At 48.7% G+C, this 21,455-nt stretch overlaps 2 protein-coding genes across 2 annotated transcripts in view; both read right to left on the bottom strand.

The window, feature by feature from the left end:
* The window catches only part of LOC138566128 (zinc finger protein 585A-like), a 368,140-nt gene extending 354,388 nt beyond the window's left edge, over positions 1-13,752 (bottom strand). Inside the window, exon 1 of the mRNA XM_069643132.1 lies at positions 13,545-13,752. The gene's annotated coding sequence lies outside the window, so the exon portion shown is untranslated. The remainder of the gene's footprint in view (positions 1-13,544) is intronic.
* Positions 1-21,244, bottom strand: part of LOC138566117 (zinc finger protein 585A-like) — a 40,766-nt gene extending 19,522 nt beyond the window's left edge. Inside the window, exons 1-2 of the mRNA XM_069643114.1 lie at positions 19,120-21,244; positions 8,866-8,904 (exon numbers count right to left, since the gene is read on the bottom strand). Of these exons, the coding sequence (XP_069499215.1) occupies positions 8,866-8,904; positions 19,120-20,380 (1,300 nt within the window). The 5' untranslated portion in view covers positions 20,381-21,244. The remainder of the gene's footprint in view (positions 1-8,865; positions 8,905-19,119) is intronic.
* Positions 21,245-21,455: the final 211 nt, after the last annotated feature.

The following is a 21,455-nucleotide window of genomic DNA, read 5'->3' as shown; positions in this document are numbered from 1 at the left end:
ATACGTGTTCCTGGACCCTCGTCTGGATGTCACTCATGCTGACCCGGCCCCCCTCCGCGAGGCGCCGGGCCTTGTGTAGGGTCCTGGACCTGAAGTAGTTCTAGCGCTTCTTGACGTGCTTGATGTCACGGGTTGCCACCCCCTCGTGTTGATGGCAACCACTACATCATCACAGATCCTCTACCGTCCTTCCTTGTTGGCGCGTGATATTCCGAAGAGGGCATCATAATGCCCCAGGGCATGCTCCACCAGGACACCAACTTCCTTCACACTGAAGCTGGTGGCCCTCTGCCTCTCTGACTGGGGGTCACCAGTGGTCTCAGATGGTGTTTGCCCCGACATGGCGACCCCCGAGGCAGGCGTGGGTGGGCAACTGGGTCCTGGGACTGTGGAGCGATGGTATCCCAGTCGGGAGTCTTCTGTTCCAGCAGGGGTGGACACAGCAACTGGAACCCTGGTTGATGTGCAGGCACCAAATAGAAGGGCACGTGGGCAGCAGGCAGTCAGGCAGCAGCAGCAGCAGCAGAGGGCAGGTGGGAGCATGCTCGGGGCTCTGGGGGGCAGTAATTCGGCTCCACACTACCAGATAATTCTTGAATACCCTGGCTAAAGCATCACAACCCCCATATAGATTTGAAGAAACAAAATGTCTTAAATTCCAAGGCGATCAATGCCCCTTATCTTGATCACAGACTCAGCCTCCTTTCTTCTAAACTGATAAAATGACTGTTAGGAGGAGCTTAGTGTCATCCATGTACATCTCTCATGTATTGTTGATACCATGCTACCTGCATCATGTATCCTAGTTACCGTGGAACCTACTTGTTATCCTTCAGGAAAGGTTCCGGATCCTAGACAGTGAGAGTTGGAGGAGGAGGGAGAGAGGTGGACAAGGCAGTCCATGGCTGGGGGCTGTTTCTCCTGGATGAACCTATCTTTTGAATAAACCCCCCTTCAACCCAAGTCATGTCTTTGGGGTGTATCCTTACAATTTAACATTGGCGACGAGGACTGGCCCAGGGAGTCACGGCCCCTGGCAAACAGCAGTAATTTATTAGCAGTTTGGAGTTCACCAGACGTGCGGGTGAACAGGAACAGTGTCACCGGCGAAAGGAAATCGCATACAAGTGAGGAGAGCCTGGAGAACCAAGCATTTGCCCCAGAGCGGAATGCTGGTACCGAAGAGACACCGCTCCTCGACATTGGAAAGAGAGTGCCCGAGAATTCCAAGGACAGTTTCGTGGACGAAGGTCTGGATATATCAAGTTGAATGTGTACAGAGATTTTAACTGCTTGGTTGACAAAACGGTACTGTTACCTGATTGTGACCTGATACAGTCCCTGGACGCTATAATTGCACCCGCCGCCCACTGTTTACTTTTGAGGAGGCGAACGGAACTGTGCTTTGCCATTCTCCTGTTCCACATCTGCACGTCACTGCAGTCCCGAGGAAGGGACCCTGGAGTGTGACAGCCGCCGTCTTTGTCGATGCTCTCGCTGCAGCCGCACATCAACACGCTCTTAGAATAAGGGACCCTAAAACATGGCTTCCATCTTTGGCCTGTTTCAATTTCCTGCTTCTCGGAGCGATGCAACAGTTTCTTAATGTTGAAGGGCACTTGTGATTAACAGAGCAATAGTTTGCGGCTGCGAACTCATGTGTGTGATGACATTGGTGGGTGCATGTATGGAAATTCTGATAATTTTTCTTTGCAGATTGGGGATGCGTCTCTAAGTACTTATAACTTTAAGGTGCTCTACTCTTGAACAGAGTAATTGCTTGTATCTGAAGGTGATATTATACAGTCTTGAGCATGGCTAATGTAAAAGCTCCGATATTCTTTCTTCCAACACCAGGCAAACCTAGAGTGCGTTGGTTGGACTGGAAGGAGGGATTTCATAAGTATGTGTTGGCAGTGTTTGGGCCTAACTTCTCCAATGAGCACAAAGAGGCGTTGCTCTTTCATTGTTTGGGTGCTTCAGGGCAGGAGGTATTGAAAAAAACTCACAGAACCTTCAGATATTCCTGAGGGGGACCTTTTGAAAAAACATTAGCAAAATTGGATAAGCATTATTGTGTTCAAGAGAACACAATACTGGAACGATACAAGTTTGCTACAAGGAGCCAGAAGAGTGGAGAGAGCATTTAGGATTTTGTTACTGCCCTGAGGGGTTTGGCCATTAAATGTAGATTTGACCATTGTCAAGACGAGCACTTAAGGGATCAGTTGATGATCAAGTGTTCTAATGACAATATCAGAAAGGAATTGTGGAAGGAAAGAAACCCTTCTCTAGACAGAGCAATTTAGATTGTGAAAACAGTAGAGCATACAGATAAATGCATAAGAGCACTTCAAGTTGACAATCCATCTCTTGATAAGCCCAAGTCAGATGACAATGAAGGAGCAATACAGAAGGTTTCCAAAGTGGTGCAGAGACATGGTGCAGGGCCTTCACCACACTCTACACAAATGGGCAGAAGGCCAGAGAGTCGTCAAGGTGCTACCCCCAGAGCGAGGGGCCCAACAATGGTCATCCATGAGGGTGACCAAAGGACCACCCAGCGAGACTAATGATTTTAGGAGTGTTAGAGACTCTGGTTGCTCCATGGTTCCTCCAGGGAGGAGGTGTTTCAAGTGTGGGAGCCTGTCACATCTGGCATCTGATAAAGAGTGTTATGCAATTCACATTATATGTAATGACTGTGGGGTGAGAGGACACATTGCCAGGTTTTGTAGGAATTTCAATGCAAATACGGGTCAAGTACATGAAGTTAGTGTAGAACATGAAGATGACCCAGACGGTGATACTGGTAGAGAGGTTGTGTTTCAGTTAATGCCAATGGTGGTAAGGTAAAGAAAAAGAAACCTTATGCCACTGTGATAATTGGAGGGGTACCAGTCTCGATGCTCATGGATAGTGGAGCGGATTACACTTTGATAAGTGTGCAGGTGTGGAGAGAAAAGTTTGGATGCTGTAATTTGTGGGAGAACATTGTGAGAGCGAATGCTTATGGAAATGTCCCCACAGAAATCATAGGATGTTTTGAGGCGGAGTTGCAGTTTAAAGACAGATGGTCGACAGGGACTGTCCATGTGGCCAATAGAGGTGGAGAACTTCTGTCTTGGAGTGATCAAGCAGAACTTAGAATACGACTTGAAGCAAGCCACCCTGATCAGGTGTTGGCGGTGGGGAGTGAGAGCACCACCACCACCATCATCATCATCACTGTGGGTGACACAAGAGTACAGACCAATTCCACATCTGATAAATTAGGATGTTTGAAGGGGTTTGTGCATAAAATTCATTTAAGGAGAGATGCCATTCCAAAAATTGCCAAGCTGCGTACAATTCCTCTAGCTCTCAGAGAAGGTGTAGAGAAAGAATTGAAGAGGATGGAAAGAGAAGGAGTGATAGAGAAGATTGATTCTTCAGAGTGGGTTAGTCCTATAGTAGTAGTGTAAAAAAGTAATGGGCCTTTACGACTATGCATTGACCTCACACATTTGAACAGATAGGTTTTCCCTTGCCCAGGATAGATGACCTTTTAGTGGGTGTGTCTGGTTCTAGGGTCTTCCCCATTCTTGACTTAAAATCTGCCTACCATCAGGTGGCGTTGCATCCCGACTCCAGGGAACTCACAGCATTCATTACACCAATTGGTCTTTTCAGATGTGTGCGTATGCCATTCGGATTGGTTTCGGCAGCAAGTGTTTTTCAAAGCATAATGTACAAGTTACTAGGAAGCGAGAGAGGCGTCATGTGTTACCAAGACGATGTGCTTGTGTGTGGGAAAGATGAAATGGAACATGATAAGCGACTAGAGAGAGTTTTAAATATACTTAAAGAAGCAGGTCTCACGGTGTCTTTGGAGAAATGCACTTTCAAAGCTGACAAAGTAGTGCATCTTGGCCACAAAATCACAGGGGAAGGGGTCAAACCCAAAGAGCAAGCCATAGAAGCCATTTGTAGGATGGAAGCACCCAAATCTAAAGGAGATGTTTTGTCTTTTCTTGGCCTAGTTGAATTTTATGGCAAGTTTATTAGAGGCCTGTCTGATATGTCAAGAAATATGAGAATGTTGACTCGCAAGGGTATTACCTTTAAGTGGAATGAGTTATGCAAGGAGGACTTTGACAGAATTAAGGATTCCATTGCCAATGCCCCTATTTTGAGAACCTTTGAAGAAGATAAACGTACTCTGCTGATAGTTGATGCCAGTGACTATGGTATAGGTGCAGTCTTAATGCAGGAGGATCAAGTGGGTCTGCACACAATTGCGTTTGCATCTAGGTCTCTCAAAGGACCTGAGAACAGATACTCAGTGGTAGAAAAAGAAGCGTTGGCTTGTGTCTGGAGAGTGGAGAAATTCATAAGATTTCTGTGGGGCAGGGAATTCTCGGTCTGTACTGACCATAAGCCTTTAATTGGGATATACACCAAAGGTGGTCTGGAAGGAGTCTCGAGGCGCATTATGAAGTGGGTGACTTCATTACAAGGTTTGCAATATAGTATGTGGTACTCGGTTGCCAGATCGCGAACTACCATACATTTTGGAAACTAACGTTTCTAACCATGCCCTGGGAGCCCTACTGCTACCACAACAAAAACATGTCCCAACAAGTACATCCTATCGCTCATTACTCCCCTACATTGAATTCTGATGTGTAAAAAACAAAACAAAAAAAAACCACCAGTATCTTTGAAAGTCAGTTATTGGCTAAGCAGGGTTAATTCTTAAACTGGATATTATATCTCCTTGAAGGAGCCAATCATGTCTTCACGGTGTACACAAATCACTGAAACATAGGTTTCCTAAAGACGGTGAAGCTCTTTAACGTGCATACAAAGATTCTGAAGATAAAGCCCCAGGGATACCTTTTGTTTCCCCTGATAAAACTATCTCAAAGACCTGCTCTTCAATGCAGACACTCCAGAATCTAAACAAGAGTTTCTCCAACAAGACAGGACCAGTACCGAAGAACAAGGGTTACTTTATCATGAACAATGGTTATGGTTAACCACCCGATGTATTTTGATGTGCGTTTTACTTTTGTGTTCTTTGGATATGGAGTTATAAACAACTCCATAGGCATCACCTTTTTCTTGTGTGTCACACAGCACCTTCAGTGCGGTGGCACAGGGGTGTCTTTCAGACTCCCCATGGTTTAAATACCTCTGGGACCGACTACTTTGCTAGTCCTTTTAAATTCATAGACCCAGCACACACCATCTTCCTATAGAGCGCTGGAGGGGTTGCTTAGCATTCCCTGTGTCTAAATACTCATGTAACAGTCAAATGTTACCCTTTCATCTTGAAATGGCTGGGGAAGAGGATTTAGAGCAAACTACCATGATTTTTCCTGACCGCGAACACTAGTATCCAAAAATCGGGTCAGCCATGTTTTTCACTATGGCGCCCATGACCTATCAGTAAAAACAGATTGGTCATCTTTTTTCGCCGTTTCATTTAGGAAAGGTCCTTCTTGTGTTTAACTTTGCGCGCCAAACCAGGTTTGGTCCCTTTGTTCGATGACCTTTGGCGGGGTCAGTGTTGAAGCCCCCCTCTGGCACCCGAGTGTCTGGGGTGGACAGGATGTGAGGGAGGTGCCCGAAACTCCCTGTGCTTAGTCTCCTAGGAGACCTGAATGCACTCTGGTGTGATTGGCTGGCTGACAGTCCGGCAAGGACAGCCCTCCTACTGGGTGAGTGACAGCCAGGCTGAATGAATGGGAGAAAGGCGAGTCTCCAGGACTGGAAGGCAGAGTCGACCACTGCAACAAAAGAATCGAAGACCAGCTGAAGGAAGACAACTGCTGCAACTCCTGGACCTTTGGTTTGCCCAGTGAAGCCCTGCTGCAGGTCCGAATTGCCTGAAACTCCATCGACAGAGAAGCTCCTTCAAGGACAATTTCTTCCTTTGAGCTGGTGGGAACAACCAACTCGTAAGCCGCCTGGACACCGTCTCCATACTGGCCGAATTTTCATCAGAGTGCTGTTGAAAACCGGATAGCCAGTGAGAAGGATACCAGTTTAGTGACTTTAAAGGCACTCGCACCTTAAAACCGACGCTTAGCCAAGCCTGTGGCCTCTTCCCTGGGCAGTGTGGAAATCCTTTCTGCCGCAGTGAAAGTTTGAGAAACTTTCCTAACTTTTGGGGCCTTGTTTGCTCCTAAACCGACATAACTTTTTCTGGCAAACTACTTCCTCGAACATTGGCAAAGACTTAACCGTTTACTACCAGAACCGTGCTATCCTATCCAATATTCTGAACCATTGGGGTCATTACAAGGTTGGAAGTAGCCATGCTGCTATTAGCGGCATGGCTACCCCCTTACCGGGTACCGGGTCCGGGTTCCTCGAATGAGGAATTACCAGGCCATTCCAACCTTGGAGGACCCGTTAATTCCTCTTTTAAGGAATCCGGACCCGGTACCTCCCCATTCCCATTCAAGCCCCCATAGGGCTCAATGGGAATGGGGAGGGTGCCAACAACTGGCCAGTTGTTAGCACCCTGGTCTGCTCGCGGGACCCGCCTGGTCACCCTTACCGGGTCTCGTGAGCTCTACCGGCCCCATTAAACCCCTACCGCCAACCTTGTAATGACCCCCATTGACTTTGGCCCAGGCCTATTGAATTGCTGGTTGTAGTGAAGTGAAACTATTTGCCCAGCCTATGGAAGTCATTGTGCTTTAAATTCTTTTAACCCTATCTTTCTACACCTTTTGAAAGTAACTGAAGTGTCATTTTGCTCCCACTTCAAGGGAGCTTAACTTGTTCAGAGATGTAGTGGTTGTGTACAGTAGTGTATTAGATTGTGAAATTGAGCTTCTTCCCTACTAGTGGAATGTTTTCCAAATGACTGTGTAAATAAATGTATATTCTTGTACCAAGAAACCCTGAATAGTGTTTGTTTGAACTACTATGATTGCAAGTCCTTTGTGCAACATCTTGTACTGCTCACATTACTCTGAGATAAGTCTGGCTGCTCAGCCACTGCTACCACATAACTGTGTAGTACAGGCTTGTACCAAAGGGTACTGCATGTAATTCTGCCTAACAACCATTAAGAAAGATACCATAGATTGCGTTCAAGGGTGTGGGGTATGTGCCCATTCCAAAACAGTTTGAAACAAACCTATGGGGTTACTTCATCCCTTACAGATTCCTGAAGACCCTTTGCAGACCTGCACTATGGATTTTATAACAGATCTAATGAAATAAAACAGATGCACCGTCATCATGACCATGTTAAGATTCCTTCACCAAGACGGCTCACTTTGTCGCATTAAAAAACATACCGTCAGCTCCTACGTTGGCTCTGTTTTTTTCTAAATAGCCATATACACGAGTACCTCACAACATCATAACTGATAGAGGAACTCCATTTGTATCGTATTCTGGAAGGCTCTAGGTAAAAAGAGTAGGTTATCCAACTTCATTACTCTGCTGCCTACCATCCCCAGAGCGAAGGTCAAAGCAAAAGAGCAAATCAAACGGTGGCTCAACACCTCTGGTGTTTCGTGACGGATTATGAAAAAGAATGGACCTGGTTATTGGCCCTTGCTGAATTCACCTATGATTCGTTTCATACTTCCATTCAGTACACCACTTTTCATGTAAACTCGGGCAACCATCCCATGTCCATTCCGATATCTCTTCCAACAAACAGTTTAGTACCAGCAGTTCAGGATCATGTTTCTCTTATGCATCAGAGAGCGACTCTCTTGCTCAGTTCACTATAAAGACTGTTCCCTTCCTCAGCATCATGCTCTTGCAATGGTCTTACTTCCCTGGGAGAACAACACCTCCAACCTGCTAATCCTGACTCATAGGTATAAACTTGCTAGGTATTTAGGATCCTATTAATTTGGTCTTAGTACGGTTTCTACTTCTCGATGGTGTATTTCAAGCAATCTTAGATTTACTGGCGAGGTTGCACAGATAGCAGGTACCTACTTTTCTGTTACTTAAGGGGATACCTGTTGTCATACAATTTTCACTCTATTAATCCCTGTTTTTGTTCTCATCCGCTTTAGTTTCCTATTCCACATTGAATTCAAGGGAATGGGGCGTGTCACATAGCAACTCCTGTCTACGGGGAGGGAGGGTCCACTGGGGGTGACCTTAAGGGTCCTGGAAGATTCTTCCCTGTGCATTGGGGCTGTGCTGTCTCCAGAACTCCTGAGAATATTCTCACCTGCCTCGATCGTCCAGGTACCTGACATTAGGCCTGTAAACCAGCCTCATACCTGCTATTATTGGAATAGGTCCTATGCCTGTACCTGGGTAGATGTCCTACAGCTATACTACAGTCCGTACACATGCCTTGCACCTGCTATTATTAGGCTGGGTCCTGTGCCTATGCTAGAACACAAATACCTGCACTGCGGAATGCCAATGGTGTCCAGCACAGATGAGGGAGTCAGGGGACTTCCATGCAGCTGGTTGTGATTGCTGCAGGTCAGCTTATTAAGGAGCAGGTATTAACAGGTGTGAAGAGGTCCGGGGAAAAGAGATTCTTGGATTTCTACATTTCCTTTGATTGGATTGAAAGACAAATGTGGCTGTATAGGCCCCCAAAATAGGTCGAAGAGGGTTACAACAAAACTGTTCATGGATAGCCTCATCCAAGCGCTGTGTGGCGGTGCTGCGATGGCTCGCTATCCATCTTTGCTCCACGCAACATGTGGCCATTTGCAAAAGATTTTCCAGGGCCAATTTTGGTTCCTAGTCTACCCCTGGGAACGAGCGGAGGGAAAAAAAAGGAACGAGAGGGAACGGGTACACAGGTCAGTAGACGGAAGCAGAGAGGCCTACATAGATTACATTAGTTATTTATGTTTTGTAGCCTTTTCTCCTTACCTTTTGCTGAACATGACCAAACACCTAATGTATTCCTGTCTGGAGAAAGAAAAGATTATAAGAGTTACATAAATGAAACTCTCCACACATTCATCACATTTAATTGAAAAGAGGTCGCTGCCGAGTCACCCCGTCACTTGCTCCGAACCTCCCGCCAAGACCGGCCTCCATTTCAGAATAAACCCTGAGATTCCTGCAGCCCGCGATGTGCGCACACGTTGCAGCACCTGTGGGTACCATAAACTCTGCCTTCATCACTACCCTAGCTAGAAAGGGGGAGATTATATATAAATAATTACATACACACAATGAAATAATGCAGCAACAGTAATTTAACACACTGTTGTAGCTTTTTCCTCCTAGCTCTTGAATGCAGGAATCTAAGTTCCAGAATGCAAAGCAATGCCAGTTAAAAAAATGACCCTTATATTTTGCAGATGTGCTCTCAACAGGTAGAGCTCCGTTACAAAGGATATAGTGATGCCCATGTCTGCTTCGCTATCCCAGGCAGCCTGATTGCTTACAGGTAGTGTGATAAAAAAGTTACATTCTGCATAAATGCAAACCCTCCTTTGTGGGGTTCAAAATAGGAACGAATAAAGGTATTGAAAGACAGTTTAAATGCTTTTGCCTTGAAATAAGGCACAGACTTGGGCATACATCAATTATGATGCAAAATAGCTAATGGCGCCCCAAGTTCTTATCTATGGCCATAAACAACGTTGTTAAATGTTTAAAGGTCCCCGTGGGAGACCTGTGAACTTTGCTGCCCCTCCACAGACATCTTCTAATCACTGTCAAAGGAAGACATCCACACATTGCATTACAGCCTTGAAAACCCTGAGGCTCCGGGCAAAGCCGAAAGCTAGGCAGCGCCCCCCCCCCACCAGCATCACCGGCCCCCCCATCCCATGCACAGGTGAAAGGCTTAATGTAAGGCTAGGCAGACCCCTCCCCGCCGCACCAGCATCACCCCCCCTCCATCCCATGCACAGGTGAAAGGCTTAATGTAAGGCTAGTCAGTCCCCTCCCCACCCCACCAGCATCACCCCCCCTCCATCCCATGCACAGGTGAAAGGCTTAATGTAAGGCTAGGCAGACCACCCCCCTCCATCCCATGCACAGGGGAAAGGCTTAATGTAAGGCTAGTCAGCCCCCTCCCCACCCCACCAGCATCACCCCCCCTCCATCCCATGCACAGGTGAAAGGCTTAATGTAAGGCTAGGCAGCCCCCCCCCGCCCCACCAGCATCACCCCACCTCCATCCCATGCACAGGTGAAAGGCTTAATGTAAGGCTAGGCAGACCACCCCCCTCCATCCCATGCACAGGAGAAAGGCTTAATGTAAGGCTAGTCACCCCCCTCCATCCCATGCACAGGTGAAAGGCTTAATGTAAGGCTAGGCAGCCCCCTCCCCACCCCACCAGCATCACCCCACCCCCCTCCATGCCATGCACAGGAGAAAGGCTTAATGGAAGGTTAGGCAGCCCCCACCCGACCCCCACTAGCATAATCCGCCCTCCATCCCATGCACAGGAGAAAGGCTTAATGGAAGGTTAGGCAGCCCCCACCCGACCCCCACTACCATAACCCGCCCTCCATCCCATGCACAGGAAAAAGGCTTAATGGAAGGGTTGGCAGCCGCCCCCCCACCCCCCTGCATCACCTCCCACCCCCCCATTCTATACACAGCAGACAGGGAGGGTGTCCCGGGAACGCGACCCCCGCCGCTCAGAGCCTCCCAGAGTGACTGAGGATGTCTGAGCTGTCAGTCCTGCTTTGTGGCACCTACCACACTACCACCCTCTTACCACACACAGCCCCATATGTGGCAATCCCCCTCCACAGAATGCGCCCCGTCTCCTTGCCCTTCTTTGGTGAGGCTCCACTTCAGGCTCCTGTCGCCAAAGAGGCCTTCTTGCTCTGGGTCCATTCGGCGTGTGCCTCCTCCACTTGCAGCCCTTCCATGCCCACTTCCATCTGGCGGGTGTAGAAGGCACCCGAGCAGCCCGTCGGAGCTGGAATGGGTCATAGACGTTTCTACAGATAACGATTTAATTGGTTCCTCAATGCCTGAGTTTTCATCGAGGTGAATGTTCACCCTCCCAGTGAGGCCCACCACTGGTGGAGGGCATACTGGGAGTGTCCAGGCCATTACTTTAACTAATCCACCCGAGGACGTGCTGCTTTCATCATTTTGGGCACGGATGATGATGAACTACCACTTGTGTGGGTCAGCACAGCGCAGGGTGTGGAGATCCTCGAGAGCAACCGATTGCAAAACGACCCGAAGGTGAGGGAAGCACCAAGGCTACACAATGTACGCGAAGTGACTTCAGGTTTGCCACTCTACCCCTGGAACTTACAGCACTGGCACCGCCTTGGGCCCCAAAGAGCCCCACAGCAGCAATAGAAAACGTGGACATAGATGATCAGGCTAACTTGTGTGTTGGTAAAGTTGCATGCCCCACCTCCATGGACAGACTCAAATAGGAATGGGGCGGCTGAATATGCACCCACTATACCCACCCACCTGGTTTGGCCGATGTGCATATTTTGCAAGCGGGGGGCACCAGGGGCGAGCTGCAAGGGGGGGGGGGGGCACCTGGGGCGAGTGGGTGCAGATGTACAGCTGCAAGGGGGTGGGGGGGCACCTGTGGCGAGTAGGTGCAGATGTAGAGCTGCAAGGGGGGGGGCACCTGTGGAGAGTGGGGGCAGATGTAGAGCTGCAAGGGGGGGCACCTGTGGCGAGTGGGGGCAGATGTACAGCTGCAAGGGGGGGCACCTGTGGCGAGTGGGGGCAGATGTACAGCTGCAAGGGGGGGCACCTGGGGCGAGCTGCAAGGGGGGGCACCTGTGGCGAGCTGCAAGGGGGGGGCACCTGGGGCGAGCGGGTGCAGATGTACAGCTGCAAGGGGGGCACCTGTGGCGAGTGGGTGCAGATGTAGAGCTGCAAGGGGGGGCACCTGTGGCGAGTGGGGGCAGATGTACAGCTGCAAGGGGGGGTACCTGGGGCGAGTGGGGGCAGATGTAGAGCTGCAAGGGGGGGGCACCTGTGGCGAGTGGGTGCAGATGTAGAGCTGCAAGGGGGGGCACCTGGGGCGAGTGGGGGCAGATGTACAGCTGCAAGGGGGGGCACCTGTGGCGAGTGGGTGCAGATGTAGAGCTGCAAGGGGGGGCACCTGTGGCGAGTGGGTGCAGATGTAGAGCTGCAAGGGGGGGCACCTGTGGCGAGTGGGTGCAGATGTAGAGCTGCAAGGGGGGAACCTGTGGCGAGTGGGTGCAGATGTAGAGCTGCAAGGGGGGGCACCTGTGGCGAGTGGGTGCAGATGTACAGCTGCAAGGGGGGGGCACCTGTGGCGAGTGGGTGCAGATGTACAGCTGCAGGGGGGGGCCACCTGTGGCGAGTGGGTGCAGATGTAGAGCTGCAAGGGGGGGCACCTGTGGAGAGTGGGTGCAGATGTAGAGCTGCAAGGGGGGGGCACCTGTGGCGAGTGGGTGCAGATGTAGAGCTGCAAGGGGGGGGCACCTGTGGCGAGTGGGTGCAGATGTAGAGCTGCAAGGGGGGGCACATGTGGCGAGTGGGGGCAGATGTAGAGCTGCAAGGGGGGGCACCTGTGGCGAGTGGGTGCAGATGTAGAGCTGCAAGGGGGGGCACCTGTGGCGAGTGGGGGCAGATGTAGAGCTGCAAGGGGGGTGCACCTGTGGCGAGTGGGGGCAGATTTAGAGCTGCAAGGGGGGGGGCACCTGTGGCGAGTGGGTGCAGATGTAGGGCTGCAAGGGGGGGGCACCTGTGGCGAGGGGGTGCAGATGTAGAGCTGCAAGGGGGGGCACCTGTGGCGAGTGGGTGCAGATGTAGAGCTGCAAGGGGGGGGGCACCTGTGGCGAGCGGGTGCAGATGTAGAGCTGCAAGGGGGGGGGCACCTGTGGCGAGCGGGTGCAGATGTAGAGCTGCAAGGGGGGGGGCACCTGTGGCGAGCGGGTGCAGATGTACAGCTGCAAGGGAGGGGGGCACCTGTGGCGAGCGGGTGCAGATGTACAGCTGCAAGGGAGGGGGGCACCTGTGGCGAGTGGGTGCAGATGTAGAGCTGCAAGGGAGGGGGGCACCTGTGGAGAGCGGGTGCAGATGTAGAGCTGCAAGGGGGGGGCACCTATGGCGAGTGGGGGGCACCTGTGGCGAGTGGGTGCAGATGTAGAGCTGCAAGGGGGGGGCACCTGTGGAGAGTGGGTGCAGATGTAGAGCTGCAAGGGGGGGCACCTGTGGCGAGTGGGTGCAGATGTAGAGCTGCAAGGGGGGGGCACCTGTGGCGAGTGGGTGCAGATGTAGAGCTGCAAGGGGGGGGCACCTGTGGCGAGTGGGTGCAGATGTAGAGCTGCAAGGGGGGGGCACCTGTGGAGAGTGGGTGTAGTTTAGTCTTGGCCTAGCTTAAGAGGTCCTGCTCGATGCTCATGGAACGGGGGGGCATCCATTGGGGGCTCCCCCATGACCCTCTGCGAGTGTAGACCCCCGCCCCCCATCATGTTCTGACTCACGCCCCTGTGGCATTGGCTCACGGGCCTGGAGACCAGGGAGAGGGGCCCCCCACCCTCTGAGGCCTGGGACTGGGGCCATGAGTTGGGCTCTGGATTCAGGCGCGCGGGGGGGTGAGGAGTTTGGGGGGCTGGCTGCGTGTACTGACCTCGGTCCCCGGAAGTGCTGCCTTCTCCTCCTCCGCAGACTCGGGGCTCCTCCTCGCCGCTGCTGCTGCTGCTTCCCGCCTTCCCAGATCCAGGGGGTTCAGGCTCGCAGAGGCGCTGCACATCCGCCCACTCTCCTCCAGCCCTGAGAACGCTCCCGTGCACCACAACCCGGAAGTCTCTCTCCTGCGCATGCTCAGTACTCAGCAAGCGTCTGCGCATGCTCCATGCACCTAACCCGGAGACTCTCCTGCGCATGCTCAGTACTCGGCAAGCGTCTGCGCATGCGCCATGCACCTAACTCGCAGGTCTCTCTCCTGGGCATGCTCAGTACTCAGCAAGCGTCTGCGCATCCTCCATGCACCTAACCCGGAAGTCTTTCTCCTGCGCGTAACTGAAGGCACGTGATCAGAAAGTGGCCGCGCATGCTCAGTGCTCAGACATTTCTGCGCGTGCTCAGGATACTCCTGAGTGGCGCCTCAGGGGCAATTCAAGAAACACAACAATAATCCACAGGGAAATGTTCACTTCCCCATTGCTGCCAAGTTTCAGTGATTGAATGAATGAATGAATAAACAAATGAATGTGCTCTCAGAATCACTTAAAGGAATGGGCCTTTGCCATAGCTCTCAACCATTTGTGTCGCAAAGGCGGGTGAAAGCACCCGATTTTATTTTTGGCGGGTGAGAGGCCCATTGAAACGAATGGGCGTGCAGGAGGCTTGGCGGTGAGTCCGCTGGTTACAAGGTCTTATACCTGGAGGGGGCATACGAAATTAAGGACAGACACACCGAGTTGGATTGCACGTCTTACTTTATTGGCGTACATACAAATCAGATTCTATGGCATGACAGGAGGCTTCATATTATGCATTTCCATCTTTACTCTGAAACCACAGCAGCAAAGAAAAAACTTTACAAACAAAAAGTTTCAACAACAGAACTAGATAAGAGTTCAATGTCCATGCATGGGGACCTCCCCAAACCATCATGGAGGACAGGTCATGCCCTGCAGGGAACCAATGAGCAGGGAGCCTCCTCTATATATATACATTACTCTAACCCCAACCCCTCTTTCTTTGCTGCTGACACCACAGAGCTAAGTCACCCCTTTCAGTTGTATCTTACATGTTAGTCAGTGTTTGCCATATTAATTGGTGTTGCATATATATGTGTGCCTTGCAGCTTTCACTTTGGAAAATTGTGTTTCCTTATTTTAAATTTATTTGCTGTGTTATTTGAACGGCCACTTACTTTGTGGCGTCTAACAGAATTAATGGGCCACGAGCGCCCGTGCTTCTTCCTGCAGTATGGTTCCTTTTATGGGTTTGGGGTGCCTGGCAGCGCCGAGCTGTGTGTTTATTTTACTTTCTTTCTGAGATAATGCGAGCAGTCGCATGGGCCCTTGTGGACGCTAAAGCTTTAGCTTCAGGCCTGTCCAGCGTGATTTATGTACAGAATGTCAGCTGTGCTGGGTCTTTGAAGCCTGGGCTTCAGACCTACCGTGCACACCCTTTGTTTATCTTGTTTATTTTTCGCGTGAGGCCCATTTAGAAGCTGTTGCTTACAGGCCTGTCACGCGTGGGTTGGTGTGCCTAGTGCGCCCAGTTATGTTTTCTTTTATTTTGAGAGTCTTTGTCAGCACAGGTCTTTGAAACCTTTGCTTCGGACCTCGCACGCACAGCCAAGGGGTAGGGCTGAGCAGCGCTTTTTTTCTCCTGTAGCTAGTACAGCCACCAGTGGCTCAAATGGTAAGTGCTTGGTCTTGGATTGCTGGAGACCTGAGTTCTAATCCAAGGTCTGGAACATCCTTGGCATTATTTAAAAACAAATTTAAATCTTTTTATGCTGAATTATGCATGTCAAATTTTTGAATTTATCCATAAGGGAATTTTCCTTTCTTATACGCTGCCCTGACCCAGGGGTAGGGTTGAGCAGCGCTCGGATACCTGTGGGTTTGTAGCGCTATATATATAATTGCTGACTTATGAATGCTAAATTGTTCACTTTATACCAAATGAGATAAAAAGGGGTTTTTCCCTTTAAAGTAATCCTTATGGGAAAGGTGCAGGCTTCCACATATGGGTCTCCCATTTCAAACCCCATGCGCGCCCTGGCAACAGCTTTGCTTACTGAAGCGCAGGTGAGGGGAGCGCCATGCACCACCTTTACATTTTAGAAATGAAATACAAAATACTACAAGGTGTCTCACTATTTTTGGGTATCTTGCGTCAGAATTTCAGCACCTTTATTTTGAGTGCCGCTGCCTGCTCGGCTTCAGGTTTCACCCGAGTTTGGATGCAAGGGTTGTTCCCTGGCGTGCTGCTGACTTCCATACCCTGCTCGGGTAAGCAGCTTGTGGTGCGCTTGCTTGGCGTATTCCTTTGACACAGCAATGGTCAAGCTGTGTGTGAAGCATTGCCGCTTCTCTTTGTTTAAACAACTATTTTGTTTGTTTTATTTGTTTTCTCACTTTATCCTTCAAAGAAAAGACAGGGGTTGGTGGAGGAGGTTGTTAAATGACCTAGAGGGGGCTTGGGCCTTCCTATCCAGCCATCATTCAGGCACAATCCTGTACTAGAATGATATTTCATGTGCCTTTACGGGGGAAAAGAAATGTCTGCTTAATTACCCCTCTCTCTCTCTTTTTCCGTTAGGTAAGTTCAGGACAACTCAGTCCGTTTTCCTTTAGGTTTCTCCTCCCCTGAAGGGGTTAAGTTCGCAGGTTAGGGGGTGTACCCACAGTTCTGGTCTGTTCCTCATATCCTGTTTTTTTAATATATATCTCCCCTAATGCATGGTTCTTGGTTTCTGTGTCAGTTAATTTGGCGGACCCTACTTGCCTTCATGAGGTGTTAAGAACCTTAGCCTTCTTCCCTCATCAGGGGGGCGGTCTTGGGAGACAGTGCCATCCTCTTGTTTTGTGAGCTAACCCTCTCGACATTGATTGCACAGTCCTGGGTATCCTTCTTTGCCCTAGGGGACATAAGGGGTAGGACCGTACGAAGGAAGAGGGTATCTGGGTTTTTTAGGACATGTATAACCCAGTTTGCTCACTGGCTAAAGAGGGATGTAACCTCTATGTTCACTATTTGATGTGCAAGTACTGGGCTACTTGATCGAGATCCGTTTGCCTGCTCGGCAACGACGGCGCCTCTGCTCTTACGGAGCAGCGTAGTTACCCCTCTTGTGAGAAGGGATGGCTCAAGGGCAATGCATTCCTCTGAGAGGTTAAACTATACAATCCAGGTTCGGATTATAATACTAGCACTTGAAAATGTGCGGATCATGAAGGACTGGATTATAAGAGCGATTGCCTGCTCGGCTTCGATGGAAAACCTTCACGGCCACAGAATGACCTAAGCCCTTACCCGTGCAATTTCATCTCAAATTATTATTGAACAGGTGGCTTTATTAAGATCTTGCCCCTAAAACATACTTTAAACATATTTTTAATGAAAGTTCCTATTTAAACACTTTTGAGCAAACGAGGCTCAAAGCGTTTACATGGGAGCATCCATTTAGCCATTTCAGGCAGCCTCCTCAGCTCATGTTAAGCTCTGCCCTGGCGGCACTAAACAAGCAGCAAAAGCCCCCTACTGGGAGCTTTTGTTTACGGCAGCCAGAGCAGAGCTGCATGAGCTGAGGAGGCTGCCTTCACTTTCATTTTACGTTTTCGGTGCTCCCCAAGCCCAGGGAAGCACAGAAAACAAAATGAAGGCAAAAAGCAAAGGGACAGCAATTACAAATACAACGTTGTTGTATTTGTGATTGCCTTGGTTGGAAAACCACGGAAATCAAATACAAGAACGTATTTCTGACCGTGGCGGCTTTCGCGTGGAGTCTCCTGGGCTCCGGGAGACACCAAGCAAAAGCCGCCGCTGTCAGAATAATAACGTTCCTGTATTTGTAAATACAGCGGAATTTGCAAATACAACAATGTTGCATTTCTCACTGCGGCACCTTTCGCTTGGAGTCTCCTGGGCTACCCTGGGGGAGCCCAGGGGACTAAAAGTGAAATCCACGGCAGGCAGAAATAGAACGCAGTTGTATTTAAAAATGCTGCGGTTTCTCTTTCTAAGTTTCTCGGGCTCCCCCGGCTCAGAGGAACGCGAGAAATTTGGAATGAAAATCACAGCGTTTTCAAATAATACAACGTTGTATTTATGTTTGCGGTAGCCTCCGCTTGGAGCCCAGGGGGCTACAAGCAGAAGCCACCGCAAACATAAATACAACATTTTAAAAGCTGCGGTTTTCTTTCTAAGTTTTCCATGTTCCTCCAAACTTGGAAAGAAAACTGCAGCTAGTGCTAAGTTAAAAAAAGAAATAAGCCCTTACCCAGATGCAGCTTTCCTGCCTGCAGTCTCTGGTCTCCGGCACCAATGAAGCAAAAGCCACCCAGTGGTAGCTTTTGTTTATTACAGCTGGCTGCCTTTTGCTTCATTAGTGCCGCAGGGGCAAGCACAGGAGGCATCCATTTCACAAAATGGATGCCTCCTAGTGCTTCACATTTTTGAGTTTGAGCTTCATTTGCTCAATACTTTACATAGGGACTTTGTTTAAAAATATATTTTAGATATATTTTTGATTATGGGCCATCTTTTTAGCCAATAATATTTTAGAGCACACTATTCTTTTAATCTGGGAATAAACTGCTGCCAGCCACAGCATCTCAGATACAAGTGAGAGCTCACAGGCAGATGGCGTGAGCACCAAGCTCGGAGGAATGCCAGGGAAGCATGCCAAGTGCCCGGTGCAACCCCAACAACCAATATGTACTGGTCAGTCACTGAGAAACCATTCACTCGTTCACAGTTATCAGACAGCTGGTATAGTGATACCTTTGCTGAGCTCCCAAATAAGCAGAAGAGGATCAGGCTGTTAATAAGGGACTCTGATATCAAATGCAGCATCATTACCGCTAATGCTCTATTATCCTGCAAGGATTGTACAAAGGATAAGTCTGAATCCCAGTGCAGGCATCTCATAGATTAAGTAGGAGCTGATGATTAATGGCGTCAAAGCAAACAGAGAGGTCCAAGAGAATTAGAAAGGTTTCCCACAATCACTTCACCAACGCGGGCTCTCATCTGCATATGTTCTCTTGCACCATCTACACAAATGACTACTCATTTAGTGCTAGGTGGCCACTTAGAAAATAATTCATAGGACAGTTCCCCAAATAAATCCAAAGAGTGTCTATAGTTATTGATTCAACTACTGAGTCTTTAAACTTTTTCAAAATGCTGTTGCACATTAATCTGCATGAGTTCCTTAGGCAAAGTGTTGTATAGGATGGGTACCTTAGTACAGAAAGTACAGTCTCCTTTTAGAATATTCCATAAGGTCTGCATTTGAAATAGCAGGAATTCAACCAATCATAATCAGCCACCATTTGTGTGCCAAAGGAAACTGGGAACAGCTGTGGTGATAAGTTCACAGTTTTAGTAAATAGCCATGCCAAAGTCAGGCCCATTGAAGAATCACCACCTCCTCTCTGAAGCTTCAATTGCAGAGGGGACTTCACCACATGTCCTCTCGTCTGGCAGATGAGAACACTGGAGTATTTTCCACATTCACGCCTCACACATGTTTATCTGGTGCCTAATAAGGTTACTGTTCACAATGCAGCTCTTTCCATGTTCTGCACACACAATTTCTGGGCACACATGACGTTTCTCAACTGTATGTGTTCGCTGGTGGTGCTTAAGATCGTGTTTCGCAGCAAACCCTTTCCCGCATTCAGTGCACACATGAGGTTTCTCTCCTGTATGTATTCTCTGGTGACAAATAAGTTGTCCCTTCTGAGCAAACCCTTTTCCACATTCAGTGCACTCATGAGGTTTCTCACCTGTGTGCGTTCTCTGGTGAAGAGTAAGATCTCGTTTCCCAGCAAACCCTTTCCCACATTCAGTGCATTCATGACGTTTATCACCTGTATGTGTTCTCTGGTGGATAGTAAGATCTCCCTTCAGAGCAAACCCTTTCCCACATTCAGTGCACTCATGAGGTTTCTCATCTGTATGTGTTCTCTGGTGACGAGTAAGATCTTGTTTCCTAGCAAACCCTTTCCCACATTCAGTGCACTCATACAGTTTCTCACCTGTATGTGTTCTCTGGTGGCTAATAAGATGTCCCTTCTGAGCAAACCCTTTCCCACATTCAGTGCACACATAAGGTTTCTCACCTGTATGTGCTCTCTGGTGGATAATAAGAGCTCCCTTCAGAGCAAACCCTTTCCCACATTCAGTGCACACATGAGGTTTCTCACCTGTATGTGTTCTCTGGTGGCAAATAAGACCTTCCTTCCGAGCAAACCCTTTCCCACATTCAGTACACACATGAGGTTTCTCGCCTGTATGTGTTCTCTGGTGATGAATAAGACTTCCCTTCTGAGCAAACCCTTTCCCACATTCAGTACACACATGAGGTTTCTCGCCTGTATGTGTTCTCTGGTGGTGAATAAGACCTCCCTTCTGAGCAAACCCTTTCCCACATTCATTGCACACATGATGTTTCCCACCTGTATGTGTTCTCTGGCGACGAGTAAGATCTTGTTTCCCAGCGAACCCTTTCCCACATTCAGTGCACTCGTGAGGTTTCTCACCTATGTGTGTTCTCTGGTGGATAGTAAGATGTTCCTTCTGAGCAAACCCTTTCCCACATTCAGTGCACAGGAGATGTGTTTCACCTGTATGCATTGTTTGGGGGCAGACAGGTGTATCATGCAAATGGACACTATTCTCAAATTCAGTGAACGGATAAGGTTGTTCACCCATGTTCTCACGTGGGCAATATCTATGTTCTTGAGATGGCAACTTTTCCCCTATTCTGTGCATGTGTAAGGTTTCTCGTCAATTTACTGCATCAGGTGCTTAATAAGAGGACACTTCCCACTGAATCTTTTGCCAAATTCAGAGCACAAATGAGCTCTCGTGTGAAGAACATTTCTGGTGACAAACACGATTTTTCCTCTGACTGAAAGTTTTAAAACATTCAGCCCAAGGATACATTTTGTCCAGTCACATTAGAAAGTACCTTTACATTCAGAATGCATATAAAATAACACTCACATGTGTGTTATCAGGAATACTAGTAAAAAAAAAAATGTCATTTCTTACTGCACATCAAACATTGTGGTTGTCATGCCCACTATCCCTCAACCCCAGGATTGACAGAAGAAACAAGCTTGGTTACTGGATGTAGCCAGGAAGGAGTTGCATGGACAGAAGCCTGACAGCTGGAACCCAAACTTGCACACTTGTCAGGTGCTTGTAAGTTGCATATTCTAATAATGACGCTTTTCACTGCATCAGTCCAGAGAATCTAACAGTCACTGCGGTTGCATTTCTGGGGCATCAGTCACCTGTTGAAATAAAAGGAGAATGTTGCAACACAATCACAGGCATCACATGTAAAAGGCAGACTGGTTCTCAGTAGTAGTGATGTGCACTAGTTAATTACTCACACAGTAGCTTATAAGACTTTGAATACTAGGGTGCCATCTATTGGGGACACAAAGTCTAGACGGCAGAGTAGTGGTTCTCTGATGATAACATAATCTGATGGAGACAGAGGAAATGATTTTTACGAAGACCATTTTAGTATCCAAGAATAGGAGAATGAAACATAGGGTGAACACAATTTAAGTGGGAACTTTAATGATCAGGGCCGTGTATATACATTCTACCATTTTATTTATTCAGAAATGACTAAAGTAGTTTGAAAGCGCCAGATTTCCATAAACAAACGATAAAGGCAGGTGTTTGACACTAGGTCAGCAGTTTGACACCAATCGGGCACATGTTTGTCTATTTTGTAATCACAGATTACTGCCTTACATTTAGGCAAATGTATATTCACCCAAACACAGACTGATAGAAAGCAATAAGGCAAATTGTACGGTAGACTCCC

Source organism: Ambystoma mexicanum, chromosome 2p (assembly GCF_040938575.1).
Source record: "Ambystoma mexicanum isolate Mex_15411 chromosome 2p, UKY_AmexF1_1, whole genome shotgun sequence".
In the NCBI taxonomy this organism is placed as follows: domain Eukaryota; kingdom Metazoa; phylum Chordata; class Amphibia; order Caudata; family Ambystomatidae; genus Ambystoma; species Ambystoma mexicanum.
This window is presented reverse-complemented; position numbering and strand designations above follow the sequence as displayed.